The 19841-nt window shown below is 38.8% G+C and overlaps 1 protein-coding gene across 2 annotated transcripts in view; it reads left to right on the top strand.

Annotated features, from left to right (window-relative positions):
* The first annotated feature begins 522 nt into the window (after positions 1-522).
* cntn3b (contactin 3b) overlaps positions 523-19841 on the top strand; it is a 56345-nt gene continuing 37026 nt past the window's right edge. For both annotated transcript variants that reach the window (XM_025060281.1, XM_025060280.1), the window contains exons 1-3: positions 523-1395; positions 10649-10788; positions 15416-15551. In XM_025060281.1, coding sequence (XP_024916049.1) covers positions 10683-10788; positions 15416-15551 — 242 coding nt within the window. In that variant the 5' untranslated portion in view covers positions 523-1395; positions 10649-10682. The remainder of the gene's footprint in view (positions 1396-10648; positions 10789-15415; positions 15552-19841) is intronic.

The raw sequence follows: 19841 nt of genomic DNA, 5'->3' as shown, positions 1-19841 counted from the left end.
CCTGGGGCATCAGAGAGAAGGAATAAATTCATTTTGTGCAGCTTTAAACAGGCTTTTTTGTTATTGATCAGGACTCTACTAATCGTTTATTTTTTCCTTGACAGACAGACCATTAATGTGTGATTTGATTTACTTCCTCAATTTATTTTGAGCAGATGCTCAGAATTTCTCAGGCAGCTATGTTACATATGTCAACATGTTTATTAAAATTGCATGAACAATGTAGGTCATGTTTCATTTACCCACAAATGTTGGCCCTTCTTGGCCTAGTTGTTATACATTATTGATGCCAATTAAGCAGTGTGTAGAGAAGTGTTTAAAAAATAAATAAATACGATTTTAAAAGTCTACTAAAATGTAAAAAATGTAATATAGACCACATAAAAACCCTGTCTTATACCTTGTTTTTTTAATGTAGAGATCATTTAACCATTACTGTTTTATTTAGATTAGTTGTTTTATTCAATGGGTACACATTTAATCACCTCTATTGCTAGAAAAAAAAAAAAAAAGACTTGTCCTTAATATACAATCTACCCAATCCAAAATGCTGTCAGTCTCAGTGTCTGTCTGACTTTGGGCTGGTTTTAAAATCACTTTCCCATATAGAAAAAATGGGATGGAATCACATATAGTACAGTACAGAGTGCTACGTTAAAAAAAAAAAAAAAAAGTTTGGTTTCTTCTCATTTCCTTGCTCTTTCTTCACTTGTTTTGATCCCTTGACAGGGTTACACTGAGTTGTTTTGCACAGCTTTTAGTTTGTCTTTGCAAGACAGACCGAAATACACAACCAAAGAGGAGTGTAAGTGTTTTTTATTTATTAATATATATTTTTTATCTCAGATTTCAGAGAACTGGCAGCATGAACAGTACAGTACTGTGTTCTTCTTGGGAAGCATTGTTTACCTTCAGGTGTATTCTGCTTTTCTGATCGCTCTTTCCTTCCATTATTTTTTTTTTTACCCCTGCAAAGTGACCCTGCTCAGTAACAACTTCACATCTGACTATGAAAAGAGTAAGAAGCTGCAACTTTTTTATCCTGGATGCTGGCTCAATTTAAAAACATGTTACCGGTCAGAAACACTGGCTCTGAAACCTTTGGCGTGAAAAAATGAAAAGTCTTTTCATCACATTCATGGTTTGAATGGAGTGTTCTTTGGTGTTGAAGTTTTGAGGTGTGTCGGTCTCTGGTTCCTCCTGCCACTGTCTGCTGGGTTGATCGGTGTCATCACACTCACCTGTGTCTGTCATTAGTCTCACTGGTGTCACCTGGTGTCCTGGTACATAAACCTCACTCAGTCTTTGTCCAGTCATTGCCATGTTGGTCTTTGCTCATGCCTTGTGTTCTTGCTCCTCTGTGATCTGATTGTTCCTGCCTAGTCCCTGAATCCAGTAAGTGGATACATTTTGAGTTTTTGATCTAGTTATGAATATTCTAAGACCAAGAGTCTCCCCTCGATTGCTGTACCAGGGTTCCACCTGCTTCCTGAGTCCAACCCCAAAGCATAACATTAGCGTTTCGTCCCACGTTTGGTACAGGTGTTTAAAAAAAAAAAAAAAAAAAAGTTTCAGTCTGCTGCCGAAGGAGCTACAACCTGATTTCTTTTTTAGTGTGCCATTATTTTTGAAATATAAAATCTGTAGTTTCATGATAAAAACCCACAATTCCTTGAAAACTAGTGTATATACTCTGAAGCATGCCAGAAATGTTTGGAAGTAATTGGAATTTTTGCTTGTAAATTTTTACCTTGACTGAACCACACACTAGGTGGCAGTCATTCAGCTCATGAGGTTGAGAGTAGAACCAAAAGATGAGGAAAGAACTTAATTAAAAATAAACTGAATGGAGGTTAGAGAAGAAAAATTTAGGTTCCCAAGTTCATTGGATGTCACTTTTTAAACTTGCTCTGCAAAGACTGGCTTAGAGGAAACTAGAAATAACACACAATTTGCAGATTCTTTCACAATCAGTGGCAGGGAAAATCTAAAGATTGAACTCTGAAGCGGTCTTGAGTACACTACTGTCAGTCAGTTATCTGATTCTTGTCAAAAATGTAATGGTACGTATTCCTTAAAAACTGAGTGTTGAAAAGCTCTTTTGTCAACATGAATCTCGGAGCTGCTTCCTCTCAATACTCTCTCTCTCATGCCTCTGTTTTCACCTTTCTCAGCTTGACTTAACTGATATTTATGTCTTTTGCGATGGCCTCAGCTTCATTCATCACACCTGACAGGGAGGTCATGTTTTTGCTTTATCTTTTTGTTTGTTGTTTATTCATCTGCGAGAGTCAACACAATGTGTTGAAAGGATTTTTAGAAAATCGAGTAAAAGCACAAGTGTCGGTTAGAAAAATAACAGGGAACCAGGTCAGTGGCAAGGTCCAGCATTTCATTTTTTGTTTTGTTGCATTTTTACATAAAGATTCACAATGATGTGTGGAATGTGACAAATGTGGAGGGATGTTTGGCCTTGGTTGATGTTATGCAACTGAATACCATTCTAATTAATTTTAAAAACTGATTCCTTTTGTTCATATTTTGGTATTTTTTTGCACTGAGGAAAATTTTAACAGTTTCTTTTCATAGATGCAGGTAAAATGTTGCTGATGGAGTAAATTAATAGACAGAATGTGTGAAAAGTTCACATTTCATGAATAAATCATAAATAAATAAATAAATGAAATAAGGGATTTTAAAATGCACTCGTTCATATCACATTAATTATTTTGTGAAGATTAAACATGTCACACTTTTTAATGCATGGGCAAGAATGACAGAATTCAGTCGTACTTATGTACCGTATGTGAGTTCTGAGGTTAAGAGGAGGTCTGTGGGATGCAGCAACTGACACAGGTGGTCTAATTGTGCTAACTGCTAACTGGCTAACTGGAGCCAAGGGACCGCTCACTTGTTACCAGGTCTTAAACAGTTGTCTCCACAGTTTAAATTATTTTGAAGACACTACTGTTTGGTGTTTGTGCCACCTATTGTTCTAGGTAATTACATGAAGTAAATAAGATGTCATTATATACAACATCTGCAGAGGAAGGGATAAACAAAAGGAACCACTCTTTAGCTGCAGTTCAATTGCAGCCATGAAGCAAACTCTGTCACTGAGATTAGCTAACAAGCTAAACATTACTGAGCAGGCGCCTGAACAGTCGCCACAAACACACACAAAGAGAGAGTGAGTGAGGTATATAACAATTTTTTGAATTACAGGGACTTATTTTAACATGTAGCTTTGTGCTTACAAAAATCAGTTCTTGGGATGTGTGTGAATCCACACAGAGTTCAGTCTTCACAGAGCTCTGCAAGGAGAGAAACTGTCGACAAAAACACGCTCTGATTTCTTCTGGTTGCATCATCAAAACAATGAAATTCAAATTAGGTGACACAGTGTTTATACACCAAACGCCGCTAAAGCACCTGTGTGTCAGTGTGGTCCTCTACCAAAGAACAACCACTTTACACTGTAGCTGCTGGTTACCAGCAGTGTTTAAGGATAAAAATCATCTTCTGCTTTTGATCGAGCCCTGTTTGTATTGGTTAGGATGTTAGTGACAATAAACATCAAAGTCGAGTTGATGAGTCATTTAATGACATTAACACTTCCACACGTCCAGTTACTCACCATATGTTACTATTGTAGCTTAGCTGATGCTGTGACTCATCCAAGTGGATGTCAACTTGTGACTCTCACGTCTCTGTGTTGACAACTCGTGGTGGAGGTATCTCAGGGTGTTTATTTTAAATGCAGCTTCTTAACGCGCAAATCTGTTTCCAGAGTAAACAAATGTTTGCTGTAGTTCCATACGAGTGCCACTGCTTTTTTCTTTTCTTTTCACCACTCACCGTTTCTTCTTGTTTCTTTCCTGACACTTGATTAAACACACACTGTCTTCAATGAAAGCATTTTAATTGTACCCTTCAACCACCTGGTAGTGGCAAAGAAAAAGCCTGCTTCATTGGACTTTTCACACAATTTGTCCCCTGCATTTAAGCCATCCCAGGGAAGACCTGCAGTGGACACTTTGATCAGCACCTGGGATCTCAAGAACATTTTTTGGAGCTTTTAATTTACTAAAATCAGGAAGAAACACTTGAGGCATTGTCTACAGTTTGATGAAGATGATACACAAAAGTCATCCACAGTATTGGACATGGCATTTAACAGTGGATAGCAGGAAGTGAAGAAGAAAACTCATACAGAAGCAGAGGCGGTTAATGCATAGTTTACTCCGTCATTACACAAAACAAGTGGCTTTTTGGTTCCTGACTTCGTGGTTAAGAACATCAAACTCTCCAACCCATTTTTAGCCAAACCTTCAATTAGTCGTAGAAGACATAAATCTATATAATAACCTAATAATAATAATAAAGATAATACTTGTATTTCTTTTTTTGCATGTTTTGCAGAAAATGGTGAGCTACAACTAAAGTTTTTAAGGCATAGTGATTTATACATTCATATATATTTAAGTGTAGATTTATATGTATTCAGACATATAGAACTACTGTATGTTTGTCACTGGATAAAATTCAAGTCATAATAAGCACATGATTTAATTTATTGTATAAACTACACACTTGGATTTTTAAAAAATATTTTTACATGGTGGTCGACTTGACACGTTTTGTTTTCTCCAAACTTTTGTCTTCTTCAAATGGAAGAGATTATTTACCCGTGCAGATCGATGTTGATTTGAATAAAGATATCGGAACAGTGGTGGTGCAGTAGTGTGTGATGCTATGGCTGTTTTCACGCGTCACCAGTGGGCGCTTTTCTCCTGCGTACAAAGAGAGGAACGCGGGGTTGCGCACAGTTCTGAGTGCGTTCAGAGGCTCTGCTGTGGTCTGCTGTGTCGGCTGCGTCTGGTGGAGTGTAATCTGCGGAGCTGGAGGAACGAGTGACTATCGCCACCTCAGTTCTCCCTGACTCACAGTGGAATTACTGCAGTAGGAGAGAAGACTGCTGTTGCTGCTGCTGTTCGTCCCAGCCTCCGGGAGCTGGAAAAGAGACGGACGGAAGGAGAACAATTGTGCGTAAAACAGCAGTGGAACAGCACGCAGCGAGTTGTTCTTCGGCTTTACTTAAAGAGAAGAGAGTTGCTGTTTAAGATGCAGTTTTATCCGCGCAGTAACTGAAACACGCCTGGAGTGGGATTACAGTCAGTGCAGTTTCATGAAGAGGAAAAAAATTGCCTCCTAGGACAAGTGAGTGTTCAGTCGTTATTTTACAAGCGATGTAATTGCTTTTTTTTTTGAAAAAAAAAAAAAAAAACCTCTCACACTTGATGTGCATGATAATTTGGTTTGGTTGGAAATGTCCAAAAACGGCTCAAGTAGTGACAGGGATTAAAAAGGAAATTAAATAAAATATAACCTTCCGTCACCGGGCGAGATGTCTCCATCGCATATTCTCCTCGGGGCAGCGTGTGCATCTTAACAGTGGCCACCATCAGCACTTGTTTCGGGTTATCAGCGTCACTGTCATTGGGATTATTCCTATAGAAGTTAAATAAGCAATTAATACAAATCAAATTGAGCTCTGTTTTTAAAACATCTTAACCAAGTCATCTGAGGACCTCCGGACGCTCGTGCCTTAAATGGTTTGCAGTGTCCTACTGGGATTTCTACTGTTGGGGTTCATTTCCCTCATCTAGGACTTGGTCCATATGGTGCTGCTCTGCTCGGTCACATGGAGCGACAGAATTAGGGCTGGAGAAAACCGCGATATATCTTCCTCTTCCTCGGTTTCTCTTTTCTTCCGTCTCCTTTCTCCTCACTTCTTGGTTACCAAGTGGACGAGGGTAATTACCTCTGTGGTCTCCGTAGAAGGAAAAGCCTCTGTGGGTTTCTTCCTAATGTTATGTCCTCTTTCGAATATTAATGTTTTAGTAATTTGTTTTGGCTTTTTTCTTAACAAAATTAACTATTTCATATAGTTGATATGACAAAAACAAACAGTATTAGTGTTATTTAAATAAAATGTACCCTTCAGTCTTGGTCCAAATTCTCCCCCTGAAAGTCTGGTGGTCTGTTTTCCTCAATTCAGTTCATACAGACGGCATAAAAAGCAACCTAAGTGTGAGAGAGAGTGCTTCCTCATCTACAAAACATTGTATTCACCCAGGATTGTAAATTTTGTCTCTTCCATTCATGTTTATTTATAGACCATTTGCACAATTTGCACAAATGAGAGGTGAATTATGCAGTAACAAAGCAGCAACCTGCACGGCTGTGCGGTAATGAGTTTATACTCCTGGACCATTTGCCCTTTTGATTAAAGGCAGTGGCAGTAACATTGCATGGCCAGTTTTCTCCCCAGTAAAGGTTGTGAAATGACATGTGAACAATGGAGAAAAAAAAAACCCCTAAAAGAGCAGCCTCCCTCTCTGCTGCTCCTCATCCTTGACCTCTTCGTCATGTGTCATGTGCCACTATCTGGGATAAGGGTCTGGAGATATGCTTGGTCGATGATAGGGTTGAGAAATGGATCACGGCTTCCCGCTCCTTTAAGTGCACTTGCCCTAATGTTGGGCAACAGCTGAGGGATGCAGCGGTGCTCAACATCGCAGGAAGCCACAAAGGGTGTCCTGCTGTCTCACACTGTCATTGATTTTTTTTCCCCCCAGAAGAAGCTGTACAGATGTACGGTATCTGCAGAATGCCCTGCCCAGATGTTGAGTCAGACGCTGGCAAATTTATGATGTTAATACTATAAATGTCAGGAGCTATTTTATCTGGAAAGGAAATTACAGGTTTATTGCTATCGTTGTGTGAAATCAACATTGATCTGAGTGTAAATATGGTTTGTGCCTTTCACAAATGACCATGTGTTTCTCCACGGCCTCGTCCAATTTCACTCAGCTCACATCATTTATGAGTTTTGCAACATTTTCTTATCATATCCGTCATGGATAAATGAGACATCTTTGTTTTGTTTTTATTTTTAGACCAAATTGTTTTAAACTCCATTCGTAAGCCACGCACCGTTAATGCACAGTTTGGAGCCCAGATAAATTTGAGAACGTTTCTTAGGCTGTGGTTACATTGTTTTTTGGTTTATTGTGTGTGCATGACTGATGTGATTCTAGCATGCCTCTGTTCTTGACAAAGTTGCAGTTGAGTTTCATACCAAATTTCCCTTTTTTTAAAAAACTATAAAATAATCTTAATTCTCTTCAGGAACATAGAAGTACTCAACCAAATACCACAACTCTTATGTTTATACTGAAAAGTCATAAATAACTATAAATCACTTTTAGTTTTGATTGAACTACTTGTGACAAATAATGTTACAAGAAAATTTCAAATATTCTTTGTAAAATGTAAATGGTGGGTACCTATTGTACATAGTAGTTTTTAGTCCTGAGGACCTGAGGACTCAAAGCGCTTTATACTTAAGGTTACACTACAGAGTCTGGAATTCATCCAACAACCCTCTGGTTAAAAGAGAACTGTAAAACCTACAGAGCTGTCAAGACCTTAGCCGTATCCCCTTGATAAATAGAAGACAGATACATTCAGACAGTATCCCATAGCACAAATGAACCAAAAAGGACCTTTCTGGTATTTTAAGACCAACGTCATTGTTTGCAAGAGAAAAGGGTTTACCACGGAGCTGTGTTGCCCAGGGACACACCAGAATGTAGATGGAGGGAGCCAGGGATCCAACCACAGGCAGTTGGTTGTGAATGATCCCTTCAAGGTACTGTACCACACCTGCTCCACAACCTGATTTCTTAAATATAATTTCCCAGCTACCCCACTGCGCCCTCTGCTCTAAAATGGAGACGTTTAGATAAGTATTTCTATCTTCATCACCATTTATATTTATTTGATTTTTAATTTAATCTCCTAGGGTGGTGTAGGAATCGACTCACACAGGTTTTTCAGTCGGTAATTTAGGACGTATCAGTACACAGTTGATTGTGAATTCCTCATTCACCAGGAAAAGCACAGAGCAGCTGTTTGTCGAGAATGAGCCTACCCCTGGTGGCTGATCCTTATTTCCCAGATTCCTCTGCTGGATGGCTAAATGGATGTGGCAGCTGCTTGTCATAAAGATGATAAATAAACAGTGATGAATACCTCAAAGTGAATTGTGAATATGTATGCATTGTGCCACTGTTGTTCTGTGTTTACACACTGGAGATTATTTTCTTTTTCTTCCTCCAAGAATACGTATTGATTGGTGTTTGCCTGCGCACCAAATGAGATGTAAATACAGAGCTGCAGCACGAGCATCTTTTTATGGAGAAGCTTTCCTTTCCTTACCTTTCTCTGTTTCATGTGGGGTTGTTTTTGCAATTACGTGGCCCTTAAAGGCTAAATTGTGGGCTTTAACCACCATGCCTATCAATTATTTGCCCAACAACAGCTCCCTAAAACAAGAAGTCATCTCATTTACACTGCAATGTGTTTAGGGAATGATTTCCATTAGGTTTAGCCTCTGTGGGGGAGAGCGCTACAAGAGATGCCTCATTACATTTGGCAGGGCAATCTCTTGCTCAGCTGTAGAAAGTCCAAGTCCAAAACACCTTTTCACCTTGATGGTTTCAGAGCTTGGAGGAAGTTGTTTTCAGTTTTCTCTGTGTCCTAAAAAAAGAACAACTTTTCCTCCAGGATTAAAACTTGTGTTAGGTTACCCATTTTGATGTCAGTAAATTTCAAAAAGTGTGTTACTTTTATTTATCATAAATTATTTGTTTTAGGGGAAAAAATTATTAGTTTTAGTAGATGGCAACGTAACAATGAAACTGCAGGTTGAAAACAATGCAAACAAGCCACAAATTTCACGACCTGTGCAGATACCCCAACTGTGCTAATCACTAGATGCTTTGTGCTCAGCACCGCACAGATTGCAGGTACCTGTGGCACTCAAGACAGGAATAGAGTTTATAAGTAACATATGAAATGATGTGTGTGTGACTGAGCACGTCTTTGTGCACAGACTGTTTTTACCAGCAGATTTGAACTTTTTAAGATGCCTTACTGCCACCTACTGCTTATGTTTACTACAGTAAAATTTTTATCTATGTCTGAGGTCTGCAGTCCTTTTTAGCTGTGGGCTGTTTTTTGTGTACAACAATATTCTCCGGGACCAGTAATCAGAGTGCAGTGAAAAGACACAAAAGAATAAAATGATACAATTTGATTAGTCTAAAAGCATTTGTAATTGGGAGAGAAAGAAGTCATTTTTTAAATTATTAGACTGTTTCTTCATGGGCCTAGCATCAATGAAGGATGCAGTGGTGTTGGACCTGGATCTGGTAGTTTAGGACTTCTGATGTACATGACAAACCATTATCTAGGTCACTTGTATGAGAATACAGCAACCTACATGATGAGAACTGCAGTCCAGCAGTGTAGGTTTGTGAGTGACAGCTTATCCTCAGAAAAACCCCAGGACCTCCACTACTGAACACTGCTGTGCCAGCAATTTCACTTGAGAAGCAATTGTAGACAACAGGACAGTCAAACCACATCAATGCTGGCCCTGGAGTTACAATCAGACAGACAGGGTGGCGTCTCCCTGTAGACTCTGCCTAGCTTTGTATTTTGCTATAGAAATATACAGTTTAGTTTGAGAACCTCCACCACACGTTCAACATGTGCGATTTGGTGAGATGAATAAGTGGTGAGTGTTTGGGTCTGCAGCTGGAATTCCAAAGATAGCCCTGAATTATTCCACACAACAGGGCCGTGTTTTAAGGCTGTGGAGCTGGTGGTTTTTTTTTTTTCCTTCATCCTGACGGACATATCAGCATCACTTACTGTGATGTAGGTCAGAGCTTGAGCAAAGACCGTCCTGTGCCCCTGACACTGTAGCAGCACACTCCTCAGTTCCTCCCTGTCTTACATTAGAAATATCTTCATTGACATTGGCCAATGAATCTTAGGGAGATGTTATACTGAAATTCGTACAAAACTGCAATTTTCATTGAACAAATTAAATAGAATTACACCACAGTATAGTCCCCCGACTGTGAAACTGAAAAAGGAAAATGTTATTTGAAATATTTGCCTAGATGCACCCGCACTACTATAGCTGCGTGTGGCTGAGGGAGGTCGCCTCCCTCTTTCGGTCTGTCTGAATGGGTTTTCCGATATTTGTAATTGATTTAGTGATTTTAGCTTTGCCTGAAAAGTAGTGAGCCACACAATGAAGTGTAAGGCATTAAATATAGTCTGTGGGTTTCAAAAATACCATGTAATACAACTTTAATGTCCACTTGGAGCAGTAGGTCATGTAAAATTGACAACATTTTTCTTTGCTGCTGAGTTTGCTGTGGAGTTAAGTGAGAGATCAATTCCAGAGAATGACCATTTTTTGTGGCAACTGATCAATTTTTAATCATGCTTTAAGATTGAAGAGATTTCTTTGAAAGTGATTTATTTTTTCTTGGATTTGATGGATAAGTTTATTTAAATTACTTAAACTGGAGATGGACATCATGTCTTTTAACTCAGATTCAACACCTGGGAACAGCTCATTCATGTAAGTGATCTAATAGTGGACAAGTAGTCAACCTTATCATAAAAGCCCATTATTTAGATTTTTATTTAATTTATTTATTGCTTGTATGTGGATCAATATGTCATATTTTAATCATGTCCCTAACTCCTTTCCTTTCAGATCATAATTCTTGTAATTAAGGAGACGAGTTTTCATGTCACAAACACATTTGGATGAGAATCCTATTAACTCACAGCAACTAAAGATGACGTTACCATGGAAACAAATCCTTCTGTTATCAATCACTGGATGCCTTACAGGTAAGTTGCACTGACACCTTTATATATGTGTTTCATTGGTTTGTTGTCTGGACTATCTTGCCTTCTCATTTATAAATAAATACATCTAATATATTAGGTTATTGTGATATTGGTGTGTTCTACTGAATGCGTGTCTCTGAGGTAACAGAGTAGCAACATCTTGTTCTTGGTAAACAATGCCTCTGGGAGAAAGCAAATTATCATAGCTGCTTCATCTAACTTGTGCTCGCATATGAAATATACGCTATATATGTTCTATTGGCAACATATATAGCAGTGTGCCAGTGAAGGAACTACTTGAACAAGCTAATGAATAGCTTGTTAATGAAAGAGAGAAACAAAGAAACAGAGAGAGAGGGGGGGGGGGGGGGGGGGGGGTGAGAGAAGAATAAGTAGAAGTCAATCAGCTGGTGCAGGAAAAGAGTAGAGACAACGTAAGAGCAACTTTAACAGGAAGAGTGGAAGGTGTTTGGTCCAGATGTCATTAGGTATTTGGGGGTATGCAGGTGTCAAGCAGAAAGGCAGTGGACTTTTTGGAAGATGAGACAATGCCTCTATTTCCTTTGGGCTAGTACCTTCAGTGGTCCGTCTCATCCTGTCTTCTGTTCTTTTACACTAGGGTGTCCAGAATGTCTTGTCTTTGGAGATACTACTCAAATGATCATGATAAAGTGATCTACCTACACTGAAAATGTTAAATATATTTACTAGGGATACACAGAATTTTTGGCCATCGAAGATGTTAAATATATTTACTAGGGATACACAGAGTTTTTTTTTAGCCAGTGCAGGCTTGTCTGAAAGCTCATTTTCACAATCTACCAGTACATTGAAAAGAGCTGCTGAAAGCTCTACTTATTGGGCACCCCCATTTTACACCAACAATCTCCATGTCCTTTTTCATGACTTGTACAAACCACCTTAGTCTTCCCTTCTTCACTGTTACTTTGTCACCCTCAAATAAAAGAATAAGATGCCAACATTTTCATTACGCATGATCAGGATGAAAACGGTAGGAAATGTTGGAAATCTTTGGGGATGTTGTGAAAAAGCTGTTTAATGTAACAGTAGAAAAGGCAAGGGATCAAGTGAGCTGGAGGTAGATCTTCATTTCCACTAATGGTCCGTGATGACCCCTACGAGATGTGATGGCTCCTAGGAGCAGCTGTAAGAAGATGAGCAAATAAATCCGGTGAGCTTGACAGCTAAAACAAGGACATTAGTCTAATTACAAAACCCAGTGGAGCTATGGCTGTGGCACAGTGTATCACATGTGTGCATGTGATGCACTGTGATCTTTTTTTTAGTGAAAAGAGGTACAAACAGAACATGTTAAATACATTTGAAAATCTTCTTGATCATCGTGTTGAATAAGTTGCATGGACTGTTCCAAGTGCCATGCCCTTCAACGTTCCCTGGAGCAGTGTCCTGCAGCACATTAACAGTACACAGTGTTGGACAACAGAGTGTTCAATGCCATTCATGTGTATGGCTTGGCTACATCATTATCACTATCTGTGCAAAGAAAGCCGTGTTTTAGCATGGTTCACTAGGCAGCGTGTCAGGCTTTGGCCTGCCCTTGTGGGTTACCACGTGGGAATTGAAGCACTGACACTTGAATGTCAACCCTTGTTCAAACGACATTGTAAATCCCCATGAATGCTATTCAAATGGGCTCATGAGTAAAGCGCTCAGAGGGAACGAGATCAGAGGAGCCTCTCCTTCTGGGGGAGACAACTGTTTTTATAAGGGGCTTTTTGCTGTTGACTGCAGTGTTTTCATTCATTCCTAATGAATCGGTGACTTCAATTCCACTTTAACCAATGTAGCCTTTGCATGGGTGTTGGTTTTGCATTCCCTCATTTTTGCACACAGTGGCAGTAATGGCATTGCTCGAGGCCTTTGGTGGTGGACATGCCAGTCGCTGCAGAGGAGGTCTTTCGGGCAAAAGTAGTTCTGCATGCTGGTGGCTTCTGGACTGTGTTTAGAACGTAAATTTCTCTGCAATAGCAACCACACAAGTTAAATGGCTTTATTTTTGACAAAACAATTTGGAGTATAAGTCGCACCAGCCATAAAATGCATAATGCATACATGGTGGTACAGGAGTAGCAGATACTGGTTCACAAGCCTAGGGTGCCCTACAAAAAACTTAAAGTATGCGGTACTAGGGTGCCCTACAAAAAACTTAAAGTTATATATTTTAACTTATAAGTTGCACCTGAGTATGCGGTGTGACTTATAGTCTGGGAAATACGGTATTATAAAAATAATTAAAGAGGATGTGTCATTGTCACAAACAAGGTTAAATTATTTTTTCCTTCCTCTGGTTTTCCCCCTGGCTTCGCCCCTCCTCTTGTGTTGCTCACTCACTGACATTGGTTTAAATGGTCATTGGAAAGCACTGATGTGTTTGGTGTTTTACAGTGCTTGTAATTGGTCTCACTTTCTTCTTGGGAACAGAAATACTGTGTGAGCTGGAAAACTAAACACCGATGTGTGTATTGGCAAGAATCTGGCGATACGATACATATCATGATACAGGCGCTACGATACGGTATATTGCGATGTACTGCTGTACTATAGGCATGACAACATATTGGGCTTTTTTAAAGCTTAAAATGTTTTATTTAATTGTAAAACTGTCAGCATAGTAGACACACAATGTTGTCCCATTAATATCAGGTTATTAACATTGGATCACTATCTTGTCTTAGATCCAAGCCTAATGAGGACAGCTTCTGGGTCCAGCTACCGTCTGCTTATTTAAACAGTTTTGTTCCTTTGTGTTAGTCATATGGACCATAGGAGGTGCTACATTTGAATTTTCCATCCATATTATTTTCAATATGGTACTTAAAAAACACAAACTTGCTGTGCTTTCTTCACAGTGATAAATCACAGTGAGTGAAAAATATGCCGGTTTACCATACAGTATTAGCTGCTGAAACGACATGCTAACCACATGCTGCAGTTTGTAAGCAGAATGATCATAATTAAACCCACCGTCTGTCATTTCATTTAGTAATAGCAGTAGTACACTGTGTTTTACAGCGTTATTTGTATGAGACCAGCAGGTAAGTATGGCCTCAGTGAATGGCTGCATGTTCAGTACACCAGATGCACAACAAGTAACTTTGTTTTATTTATAAAACCCATTATTTTTGGGAGTAATTACTGGCACAGATATCATGTAGCATTGGGCATTTTGTTTCATTTTTATTTAGCTAAATCATACCAGATAAGTCCTCTATCAATATTAACTGTAAGCTGACAATTCAAACGTTTTAATATTGGTTCCAATGAAGCTAGGTTTAAAAACATCCAGGTTAATATAACTATTCCTAACTATTTTAAAATCTATCTATCTATCTATCCCAATTTCTGTATTTTGATATGTCTTGCTCGAACCAGTTGTGAGTTCAGAATCAGATTTCATTCCTCAGCCCATATATTTACGTCTGCTGAGTTGTACATGCTAACCACATTGCCTTTGGCTTATTGTCACTTTTCCAGTACAAACTGTCTTAAAGGAACTGCGGTTCTCCGAGGGTGTGCTGTGATTTCTTGTCTTGTAAATGTAACGATAGCTGAAGTTCTTGGCAAGCAAACATCAGAACACACCCGCTCACAGCAAGAAAGCGAGTTTGAATCCAGTGAAAAACATACATATTTGAAGTATCTTCACCAGTGCTGCGTCCTGACAGACACAGACTTGTTAGTTATTATTCAGAGACGCATTGTAATAGGTTCACTTGCTGTTTCTAACAACACAGGGTTCAAACAGCTGAAGGCCAACTGTAAGGCTAAATACGAGGGAGATGCTCCACCAAGCTCTCAGATAGTCATATCTATTGGCTTCTGGTTTGAATGAAAAAAAAAAATTTACATACTGCTACTTAATTCCAAAGAGTGTTCTACAATTAAACCTTTCTTCAAAAGAATCCTGTTCATTTGTGAAGAAATACAAGCTATTACCTGATATTATTTATATTATTTATATCAGAAGAATTGAAACCTTGTGAAATACCAGGTGTTTCAAAAGAAACATATTAATTAAAGGAATAGAGAAATAATTATTTTGTAAAGATTTGAAGTGATTATCAAAGAGACTCATTCCTGACTTCTGAATGTCGTGGATTTCTTCAAGTGTAATGAGTATTAGAATATTAGACAGACAATTGACATTTAACTGTGTTTTTAAATTACACATTTATTTACGGTTTATTTAATACTGATCCTTTTTTCTATTTTAAGTCTGAAGATTCTTGACCATCAATCATCACATATACTGTCCCCCATATACCTGTACAGTACACCATGTGTGAGTTGTTCCCATAGGGATTTGAATTTCTTTTACTAAAGCTTCTATGTGTGTGTGTTTGTGTGTGTCTGTATGTGTGTGTGTGTGTTTAACTGAATTCAGTTAAGCTTCTGTGCAGCTTACACATCGTCTGTGTGTGCCTGACTGGTCTGTGGAACTGAAAATTTGTTTTGTATCCAACTAATTAACCACTTGTTCCATCGCATAAATTCTCACTGAATTAACTCAATATTTTATTTCTTTTGAGGTCAGAAAGCTATTTTTTGGCTCCAGCTTCCGTTCACTCTTCTCTCCTTTCCCCAGTCTGTACACAGGATGTCATATTTCAAGGGCCAAAATGGAGGACAGAGCCAACCGGCCTAATTTTACCAATCAACTCCCCAGACAAGGAGGCTATAATCACGTGTGAGGCCGAGGGTACCCCTCCCCCTCAGTACAGGTACAGTACCACGTTCACGTCTGTTCTCCTCAGCTGTGTGCACTTGGTAAAGAAGCAAAAAGTATGGTTGCTGCTTCTGTGGAAATGTAGGACTAATGATGTTGATGCAGTTGTCTTGTTAAAGGGTGTCTTTTTGGGGGCTTCAAAGAGCTGCTGCCTAATTGAGTGTCTTCTGTGAGAAAATGTTATCTATTCTCAGCACATTCCACGATGTAGAGATAGAGTCAGGGAGCCACTAATGTGCTTGATGAATATGCCAACACCTTGTACACGAGAGAGGTTAACTTTATTAATGATAAGAATTAAGTCACTGTGCAGATGAAACAGATGATTTTTATTATAGTGTGCAGCTTAAGAAATCATTAGCGGAGAAAAGGAGATTCCAGCTCCTCATTTGCACCACAGATCCTTTGATATCTTCACAGCAATTCCCTGGAGCGGCTGGAGGCCCGCCTGAAAATGGCAGCTGGTTGTGTGTTTTTTATGGTAGATTGTGTTTCGGAGCTTGGTCAGCACCATATAGATGCACAGCAAGCAGGAGGGAGAGAGAGGCAATAACCTTGTGAGTGACATTCTGCTAAACGCTAACATTTCCCATAATGTTCCCGCACTGAAAACAAGGGAGAGAGACCCAGCAGCAGGGCGTATCATTATACTTGTTGTGCAATCTAAGCTATCTAAGTGCGAGGACAATACAGTTGCATGGATTACATCACCGACAACCTATATCCAGTTGACATTTATATGTCACGTTGAAGAGCTTGCCATCAAAGTGATCATTAATGTTTGTTCATTAATGTGTTTTGGAGAAAGCAGGTATGAACTCTGTAAATCAGTGCTGTAGCTCTAGCACAAAAATAATTTGTACACATAGCAGCTGGTGGGGACTAAGACAAAGTAACTCCACACCCACTAAGATCTGTGGTCTTCTACAAAAACATATTTTTCCCTGAAAAGCTCCAAGGAGCTGCTGCTTTACTGCTGCCTCGTTTCTCCATTTTTCTATATTGCAAAAAAGGTACATTCAAATGAATGATTCAAAACTTGAAGCCAGTAAATAACACATTCAAAATCACTGGTGAAAACATTTTTTATGTAATTTAAAATGGCAGATTTATTCCAGGAAACATTCCAAATCTTTGATTTAAAGATGTTCATTTCAAGCTTTTTTTTTGAAGAAGGAGCTCACAGAAAAGTTCAATACTGGGGAATGTAGATGAAGTGGTCTTAGCAGATCCACAGTAGATGAAAGACATGTGCGATTACTTCCTTTGAAATCAGATGTCCAGCAGTGCCATCAGCTCTGGGCAGGCAAAAACCAGTGGGACATCAGTCAGGGTAAAACCAAAAATAGTGTCAGTGAATATTAAAAATATTAGTGGTTCACCAAAATTAAGCAAACTGTATTCTTCATTTATTCAAAGACAATTTAATTCTTAAAGTCACGTTGGTCAAAAGTGTGATTGTTTTATTACTAGAAATAAAATAAGGAAACAAAAACTAAAAAAAAACAACTAATGTTTAAACAGAATTGGTCGTTTGAATAAAATTTTCCTAATTGGCTTCTTCCATATTTCTAATGCTGATTGTCCTTGACTGTTTTTTTCTTGGGGCAAGGAGAGGACTTTGTCCCACTGATAAGATAGAAACCATACATTCATAATCATTCATTTCACTAACGCTGTAATTAGAACGTCAGAATGACCTGAGCCCATGGGAGAAAAAAAGCCAGTAGGAGGTTGTCACGCTTTCTGCAAACCATGGACGAGCCCACAACCAGCACATGAACTGAGTTTGTTTAATTAGATGTGCCAATAGAAAGCATATTACTTTCAGAGCTGCACGCTTAAGTATCTAAATTACTGCAGGCATTGGAGCAAAAATAAAATCCATAGTTGGTTTAGTACTACGTCTGTGATGATAACTCAGCGATATATATTGGCAAACAAATTTTTGCCGATAACCAATATTCTTGTCCACATTATTTTGAGAACAAATTTACCACTGATGTAAAAATATATATAATAAGGGCTGTTGGAGGTTGTGACACATTTACGATGAAGCAACTACACTTGCTGTGAGCAACTACACCATTTTTCCATGATCCATTTGTATTTACTTTGTCGACCAAACACCTCTGTGAGTGTTGACTGTTGATGAAGGCTGTTCAACTCAAGGTGTAGGTTTTTTTCCCCCACCTGGGAAAACTGGGTCAGGAGGTTATGTTTTTATCTTGTATGGGTAAGTGGCCTTTTTTGTTGCCACCAGTTGTTGGCTAAATACAATTGGTCATCAGGGTTGTTTCATAGCAAAATTGTCCACTAGAAACTAAACTTTCTATTTTTCTCACCTACTGTTCTTATGGGTCTCTTTCTCCATAACAATACAATCCATACGATAAAAACAAATTAAATGCATAAAGAAGTAATGTTTTTCCACAAAAGATGGAGTTTTTTTTTACTGTTGTGTGCAGTTATTTTTTAAAAAGATCCGTTACTATATATTCCCAGTGGCTTTATACCGAGTTACTTCAGTCTAAAACAGTGAACAACTGAGAATCTCATCAGATGTTAATCAAACAGGAATAAACAGCTGATTGACTCCGCACTAGAAAATAGAACAGTGTGAAAGGGTTGCTCTTTGCAGCAGCAGCAGGAGGTGAACTGAAGATCGATTTAAAAACAAATGTCAGCATGTACTCAAACGATCAAAAGGATTAAGAAACACACTTGCCATTAATAGAATTATTGTGGCGGCCAAGTGTGGTTTTAATTTGGACTACCATGAAGCTCAGCTGCCAAGAGGAACAAAACATGACTGTGGCAATGCCAAAATGGTGATAATGGGTTTTTAAAAAAAAATTTCAAAAAGAAAAAACTAAAAAAAAAAAAAAAAAATACAAACCTCAATACCTTCTGATCAGATGATAATTCTAACGGCAAAGTTGATGCAAAGAGAACCCTTAGATGTAGTGCATTTGAGTCAGAACGGAAGATTGGTAGATACACAGCTGTGACATAGTGTCTGTCAAATCTACATTTCCGTATTTTCACACATTCATTCACACAAAGCAGAAGCAGCGGACGTGTTTTGGTTATCGGCAGTTTATACCTTCACTCCGTCTTTCTCTTGCCCACTCGCCAACACTGAGAGAACAAGAATCTTGACAGTTCTTCAGTTGACAAATAGGTCACCCCGGCACCGGTGCACACTGCAGCATTCGGCGCTGTTCTTTATGAATACACCTGTCACTGTGTTTACTATGAATCTGCCGTAACACAAGATCAAGGGCATAGCAGTGATTGGATAGAGGGGTATAAAAAAAAGAGATCTAGTCGGTGTCTGCTATCGTGTGATGTGACTTCAGGCTGATGTATGACTTCACCTTTGTTCTCTGTAATGGCTCCAGAACTCGGGTGAAGGGTTGGAGTAGGACTCTGTGTGTGTTTCTGCGTGACCAGGAGAACAAACAAACTCGTAGAAAGTTGGAGAACGACAGTTTGGCAGATGGTAAAATTTGCTTATGGCTTAGAGCCCGAAAACAAATCAAGACGAAAAAGGCAGTTTGAAACGTGGATGATCGTCATCTCTCAATGGTTTCTTCTTCTTTTATAGAGAGTGGAGTAAAAGTACTGTCCGAAAAAGCATGTTTAAAAATTTTAATGGGTTGTACATAAACAATTTATGGACTTTGTTTTATTCTTATTGTAGATGAATATATATATAGACTACCCTTAAACTTTCTTTACCTTAAATATCAGTGTCTAACGAACAGTGATTCATTTTGAAATTATTATCTTAGATTTTCAATTTCTGTCATAGGTATTCACATTTTGACATTAACTTACACTAATGGTGAGAAAATACAAAAGTCTAAAGGGACAACTTATTACTCATGATGGGGAAAAATGCAATTCATGTAACCAAAATCTTTGCACGACAATTTTTAAAAATTACACCTGGGTCTTGTGTTTTGCTGTAGGCAAGCAAGTTCTCCCAGTTGGACTGATGTGATATCAGACAATCTGGAAACAGACACGATTACACCTGGGTCTTGTGTTTTGCTGTGGAAAACAGACACTTTAAAGCTTAGCTAAAGTCGAAATAACATGAAAGAGAGGGGTGTGCATTCAAAATAGCTGGTCTAATGCATAGCCCAAGCATGGTTGTGGTGCTTGTGTGCGGGGTACACGCTGGACAGTTTACCAGTCTATCTATAGGTCCAAATACAGAGAGAAACAAAAGTTCACACATCCATACCTGCGGTCAACCTGATCCCTTCACTGTCCC

This window comes from Cynoglossus semilaevis, chromosome 11 (genome assembly GCF_000523025.1).
Source record: "Cynoglossus semilaevis isolate Cse_v1.0 chromosome 11, Cse_v1.0, whole genome shotgun sequence".
Classification (NCBI taxonomy): Eukaryota; Metazoa; Chordata; class Actinopteri; order Pleuronectiformes; family Cynoglossidae; genus Cynoglossus; species Cynoglossus semilaevis.
The sequence above is the reverse complement of the archived record's forward strand: the minus strand, read 5'-3'. Positions and strand labels throughout refer to the sequence as shown.